Source organism: Sinocyclocheilus grahami, unplaced genomic scaffold (genome assembly GCF_001515645.1).
Source record: "Sinocyclocheilus grahami isolate Dianchi unplaced genomic scaffold, SAMN03320097.WGS_v1.1 scaffold160.1, whole genome shotgun sequence".
Lineage (NCBI taxonomy): Eukaryota > Metazoa > Chordata > Actinopteri > Cypriniformes > Cyprinidae > Sinocyclocheilus > Sinocyclocheilus grahami.
Genome location: NW_015505339.1, coordinates 1,719,231 through 1,726,480, shown reverse-complemented (window position 1 = coordinate 1,726,480; position 7,250 = coordinate 1,719,231). Strand labels below are relative to the sequence as shown.

The window sequence follows — 7,250 nt, the reverse complement described above, 5'->3', positions numbered from 1 at the left end:
ATCAATTACTGCTTTATTTAATCAGAAACACAGTCTAAATGTTATAGGCTATTTTACTTTTACTTTAATTAGAAGTAGGCCAACAGCGCCCCCTACAGGTTAAAACTCCTTACTGAGCGGGCGTTAGGACCCCGGGGGAGGCTGTCACTGCTGCCACTGCACGTGCTATTACCGTTTACTCTATCATACACCGAACGCGTCATTCTGTACGTGCTTTCACAGATTAAATGCAGCGATCCAAAACAGTGAATCTAATCACCATTCAGACAAAACTTTGCTTCAAGAATGAGCCACACTGCTGACCTGATCTAATCACTAGCACTCCCTGAGCACATGTGAGTTAACACATTCCTCTTATAGGCAAGATTATCGGGCTGATGCTATTTACATTTAAAGCCATTATCGGCCGTTTCCGATATCCGTCCGATAATATAATGCATCCCTGTTTTTTTGCACTCTTTAATGCGGTAGAAGCGATCGCTTTAGCTCCTCAGTTCAAGCGGCACGTGAACCCATCATATCTTTCTCTTTACTACTATAGTACATAATGAACATGAATGAACATCAAAAGGTATATTATAAGATACAGTACAACTTACTGAAATGTCTCATGAAATCGCTCATTCAGTGTTTCAAACTGTGGAAAATGTGTAAAGCATAAACAATGCCACATCAGAATAACCCTTTGGCGTCCATAATCTCAGCTGTCAGCTAGAAAAAATAACTATAAAGAGAAGCATTTTACAAAATGTATGCACTATATTGCATGTTTATATTTTTACTGAACCTGTTGTCTACATGAGATACAAAGATAAAGTTCAACACTTAAAAAAATTGCACATTACTAATGATGAAAAACAGACTGGATGTGTAAAAAAAGACATATGACAACATTTAGGATGCATTGAGGAGGAGCCCAAACTACACTCGGTGGCATAGTTACGGTCCATGATTCTGTGTAACAAACAATTTTTTGTGACTGCATATAGTTCTCAAGTTGGAAACGATGTTTAGTTCCCACTTTAAGTGAACCTTAGTTCCCAGGACATCTACAAGACAAACACATGATCGTATGACTAAAATGTTAAAGTGTTAAAATAAATTAATAAAACGTGTTTATTCTGTGGCACCTAAAAAATGTATTTGGAGCCTAATTTTGTTTCTTATAGATTGATTTTGTTGTCTGGAGCCCTAATTTTATTAGATTTATAAACTTTTCATTTTTTCCCTGAGTTATAACTCCATTGTTTGACCTTTGCCAGAGCCCTGCAGGGAAGTTATCATGCAGATGACAGTAGTACACAGTTTGTTTGGCACTTCTATTGCGACAACCGTCACACTGTTTTGCTCTAACAATTTCTATTCCCGTGAAAACGGAACGAGTCCCTTTGGTGATTGTGTCATCCACACAGCTGGGACCACTTCTCCATCAAGGCAGGAATTCCGCTGGTGACCATTCTTTCGTCTGGCACACCCTTTGTGTGTCACAACATGGAGAACAGCCATCAGGCTCTTGCATGCGTGCTGAGTCAGCTGACCTTTGCAGTCATGTGGTTCTGTTTTCATGCAAAAACCACTACTTCAGCACTCTATTGAGTTATGATTCACCATACATCTAAATCTAATCAAACATGCGTTCATGTCCATCTCACTAGGTCAAAAAATACCTTGTACCTCATCCATAGTCAAAAGTGTCCTTCATACTCAGAGTCTAGCATGTCCTCATTGTACATCTCAAGTACTTAAGTACTTACTTACGCAAGTAACTTCCCCACATTTCTCTCGCTTCTCTCTCCTCTTTCACGCAGTTGGATATGGAAGCAGGGAAGCAGAGTGTGTTCCCTCTGTGTAAAGTGAACAGTTGCTGTAATCTGCTGAGTGCACCTTGCTTGGGTCTGGCCATTAGAGCAGTAAATCTGAACACAAGCCATGCTACAACTTTCAAAGCTTGAGTCTGCTCTCTTTCCACAGCACTGCAGTATTCCAGCTCTCACGATACCAGCAGCTGCCTCATTGTATCCCTTTAGCAATAATGAGTTGCCAAGAGAAACTAGCATTTATTCTCATTCTTGCATATGAGGTTAGATTGGGACTTCAAAACCATATTGATGCAAAGAACAAAATATATTTTCAGCAATGCTTTACACTAAGATTCATGGGATGCAGTTAAATGCCTTTTGAATTTTAAAACCATGAGTTTGTGATGTGCTTATTTAATTTTTCCTTTTTATCCTCTCTTTACCATTTTTCCTGTGTCTAGCAATTTTACCACAACTTCGACAGTTGACAACAATGAGCAGTATAGACTTTTTTTGGGGGGGCATCAGACCTTAAAGTTCACCCAAAAATGGAAATTCTCTCATCATTTACTCACCCTTAAAGGGGTCATAGGATGGCCATTTTCCACAAGTTGATATGATTCTTTGGGGTCTTAATGAAAAGTCTGTAACATAGTTTGGTTAAAATTTCTCAATGGTAGTGTAAAAAACACCTTTTTTTACCCTGTCAAAAACAGCTCTTTTCAGATCAAGCTGTTTTTGTAGCATTTTCCTTTAAATGTTAATGAGCTCTGCTGACCCCGCCCCTCTCTTCCGAGCTGCTCTCAGAGAGACTGGTTACTTTAGCTGCATTCATCGTGAAACTTGCTAATTAGCACATTATTAGGAAAGGCGATTTGCAAAGATTCATTACAAAACATTATACAATGGTGGACTGATGACAGCTCACTCAGGGTGGGTCTGAGGTAAGACGCCAGTCCAGTCTGTGCTGAAACGCTACTGTCAATCAAACTATCGTGGGAGGAGCCACAGACAGGCATCTGAGATCGGCTCGATTTGAGAAAGGAAAACATTTAACCAGATTAAAAACAACTTTGTAAAAGTGCATGTAGCATCCTATGACCCCTTTAAGTTGTTTCCAAAATCAGTTAATTTATTTTGTTTAAAAAGAAAATATTTTGAAAAATGTGGGTAACCAAATAGTTGCTGGTAGCCATTGACTAACATGGTAGGAAAAAATATTATGGAAGTCGATGCCTACTGGCAGAAGAATATTTTCTTTCATGTTTAACTGGAGAAATTAACTGATACAACATGAGGAACAACTTGAGGGTGAGTAAATGACAAAATAACTATCCCTTTAAAGAGCTAGAAACCATTAAAAAAAAAAAGAATGCGCAACGGGAGAGAGACAGAGTGGGATTATGGCGTCTACTGGGTCAGATCGATAGTTAGGCAAATTAAAACTAAAGAAAAACGTATGCAACTTAAGCTTCCAAATGACAGACAACGAACAAAAAAGGTCATTTGCAAGAGCTGCGTCACAGCGCATACCAAAAGCTCCCGTATCGGTTCTGTTTTCAGTACTGGAGAATAAAAGATACATTCTTAGATGTTTTTGTTAGTACGTGAACGTTATCTTACACATTTTATCTCCCCAACAGATTAATTTGAAATAAGTTTATAATGCATGTTGGCTATTCCCAATTCAGAAGAGTGCACACACAGCCTGTGTCTGTGAATGCTTCTCATACTCGCTCCTCTCTGCCCCACGCGGCACGAATCCCGCGGCACGGACGGCTCGTTCATGCTTGCCACACTCACGCAGCCTGTCTCGTAATGCTCGTTTATACTCGCACCTGGCTCCGCACCGCACCGCAAGTCTCCACGAGTGCATCTGGCAGTATGGATGAGGCTTGACGCACGCGCGCAACCTGTGTCGACTCGCGCCTGGCTCCGTGTTTAAAACAAATGTAAATTCAGTTTTATAAAGTTTAAAAAGTGTCCTAGAAATCAGTTTAAGGCAAATATCACAAATATGCTGATTAAAGTAAGACCTGATTGAGCACTGATGAGACTATTGCTTCAGAATGGATTACATTTACACCAAAAAAAGTATTTCTCCTTATATATATATATATATAATATTAGTATTTGTAATTTAAGTTTCCATTTTAGTTAACAATAAAAACCCTGATTTGAGTGTAGACAGGTCACCATTAGTGTATCTTCATTGCACTATATCAGCAGTTTATGCTGTTTTATGTATGTAACCAAAAAAGCCTAGTATCAATGTATTGAAGGTGGTCTATTTAGAGCCCACCTGAACAACATTATTTGCAACATGAGCACTTTGGCAGCCCGGGCTAATGAGGACTAACATTTCCGGTCACCTTGTGCTTCTCCTGATGACTCCTCCTTGCAGTTACTCCACTGATGTGTGACCTCGCCTCCTCTTGAGACACATGAGACACATCCATCCAGCCTTTCCCACTTAGCATGATGGAAAGAGCAGGGCAGGACAGCATAAAATTAGTCTTTTGGAAATGGAAAGACCTTATTCACAGTGTCAGACTGCTGGTATGTGGAGATTGATGGGAGGGAAAGTCACCTTGATACAGCAGTTCAGAAGCACACAATGATGTGTTCTTTACTGTGTCCTTTAGCAGCACTCATGGAAGAGTAATGAGTGCTGAAATGAGAGGTGGCCGTGAAGAATGCTGATATGTGGGTGCATGTGTGTGTGTGTGTGTGTGTGCGTGTGTGTGTTAAATGCAAAGGTGTTCATTAGAACCTCACGAGGGCCAATAAACTCCTCCAGTTTGGAAACTGCATTTCACCCTCCTACCTGCCTGGCCCTGTGCGGAGGAAGCTGCTTGATGCACTAAAATGATCAGTGGAAACATGAAAGAATTACAAAGTTTGCATGTGACGAAGCTCAAAAGTATTTGCTGTTTATTAATATTTCAATGAAGTAGGCTGTAATTTGAGAAAATTCTTTACATCTTTATAACAATGCTGTACTGGAAAACATACCTTTTTGTCCACCTTAGAGGACAGCTGTGTATGTAAGCAGGGTTTGGAACAGACCTGTTCATTTCACATCTAACGTAGCCTCAGTTCTGGCAGGTCACGTTAGTCAAGCTCTCCTCAGCTGATCTATGTCTACCTATAGGAATGCAACGCCTATTACAGTATTCCTTTTTAAGTGAACTGTTCAGTTATCCTCCTCTAGCTGCTTTCGTTGTGCTGCTCATGAGCTAATTACCCTCCTCCATCCCCAGCTCCTCCTCTTGTGCAGGATTTGGCCGCTGACATTCCTTAATGGTATTTTAATTAAGAGCGTTAATGTATTTCTGATATCATTAATGTTGATTCGGTTCTGTTTAGGGATGTTCATTTCAGTTATTTTTCCTAACCGACAACCGACGCTCGTTAACCGATTGTTAACCGTTAACTGACAAGATTATTTTAAATTAGAAAGGATAAGTGTCTGTGACCCGTAAAAAAATACTAACATTTGTTTCACGGGAATTAATTTTACATGCGCAAAAACCAGCAAACAACAGAACATGAGGATTCACATGGTCATCATATCATATCACATCACGCACCTGCAGCGCTTCTGCGAGTGGAGAAAAACATAATAAAGCTAGGCTATATATATATATATATAGCGATTTTATTGTTTTAGTTATTTATTTTTTGCTGTTTGATTATTATTGATGACAAACACATTTTAAAGAAGCAAACAGTTGCTATTATGTGTGAGAGAGTGATGAGACACTGATGGTCAAATGCAGCCAACCAGTGTTACCCGAGACAGAAGTTGTTTTGTGCTTTTGATTAGTCATGTGCTGTGTGTAATTTGTGTAATCATAGAGAGCGAGAGAAAGAAGGCAGATAACGGCACAGTATGTGCCCATTTACATTCATGTGACTGCAAAGCTTTCTGAAGTTTGTGTCCTTTTAATAATCTTGACTGAGATTGTCAGGTTATGGTTGTGTCCTGTAGTGAGTTTTTAACCGTGTACACATGTATTTGGTGACATTTTCGTGCATTTGAGCCAGTTGGGTGGAAAATATTAGGGGGCATTGGGCCCGATACTGAGCTTCTGTACTCGTACTCGTTAAAATGCCCCGATACCAAACGCCGATACCAGACAGCATGTGATAAGCGCCATATTCAAACAAAGAAACACCAACAACAGACACCAGAAAGGAGTTAAGAATGTCTACTACGAAGTATATGTATGCAATGAATATAATGTTAAACATTCAGTATTTATTCAGTATTAACGCCTGTATAGCTGATGTGCACCAGCTGATTAACAAAGCAGGATGAGTGGATTGAGCGCGCGAGCTTGTTGAGTGAATATATCTTTCTCACAGACATCACTGGAAAGTTTGTAGTTCGGTCGGATGTGTCAAAAGCAAGTAAAACAATGCACAAGTTACTTAACGGTCAAGTTCTACTCCTCTTCAAGATGACGATCGTCATCATTTACTGTTGTGCAGAAGCGCCCTCTAGTGGTGATAATGCGTTCTTGCACTGCATTTGCGGCATTGCAGTGCTGCTCAGGTTTGTGTTGTGTATGTAATGCACTCTAACATTTGTGCTTGTGTTTTTCAGAGGTCCTGTAAGGTGAGAGACAGACGTGTCGGTTGACAGGAGAGAGAGAGCGACCCCTCTGCAGCCTGGCCACACCCCCACTCTCCCATTCCCCATGTATCCAGAATCAACCACAGACTCTCCCGCCCGCCTCTCTCTCAGACAGACAGGCTCCCCAGGCATGGTCTACAGGTCTGTATGCAGTCTCACACACATTCACACCTAACCAGCTGCTCTGACGGCACAGAGGCGCTGTGAACCTCAGACTATGCTGTTGTTGAGTTTTAGTCTATTGTTTGACTTCATCCTCGCTGCAGAAACCATAAACTCAGGGTCAGGAAAATGTGCAAAACTGTATTCCGTATTAGTAAATGAGGAAACTTTTGTGAAATTAAACTACTGTTCAGATGTTTGGTATCTTTACGATTTTTAAAAGAAGTCTCTTATTCTCACCAAGGCTGCATTTATTTGATCAAAAATACAGTAAAATAGTAATATTGTGAAATATTTTTACTATTTCAAATAGCTGTTTTCTATTTTAATATATTGTCAAATTTATTCCTGTGATGTAAAGCAGATTTTTTTTTTAAGAATCATTAATCCAGTGTCACATGATCCTTCAGAAATCATTCTAATATGCTGATCTGCTCAAGAAAACAAATATACATTTTGAAAGCAGTTGTGCTGTTTCATATTTTTGTGGAAACGGCTACATTTTTTTTCAGGATTCTTCAATGAAAAGAATGTAAACATACATACTGTGTGTGTGTGTGTGTATATGTATATGTATGTATGTATGTATGTATGTATGTATGTATGTATGTATGTATATATATATATATATATATATATATATATAT

General features: G+C 39.5%; 1 protein-coding gene across 3 annotated transcripts in view; it reads left to right on the top strand.

Moving 5' to 3' along the window:
• LOC107592856 (voltage-gated potassium channel subunit beta-2) overlaps positions 1 to 7,250 on the top strand; it is a 187,737-nt gene that overhangs the window by 61,814 nt on the left and 118,673 nt on the right. For all 3 annotated transcript variants that reach the window (XM_016282427.1, XM_016282428.1, XM_016282426.1), the window contains exon 2: positions 6,412 to 6,582. In XM_016282427.1, coding sequence (XP_016137913.1) covers positions 6,506 to 6,582 — 77 coding nt within the window. In that variant the 5' untranslated portion in view covers positions 6,412 to 6,505. The remainder of the gene's footprint in view (positions 1 to 6,411; positions 6,583 to 7,250) is intronic.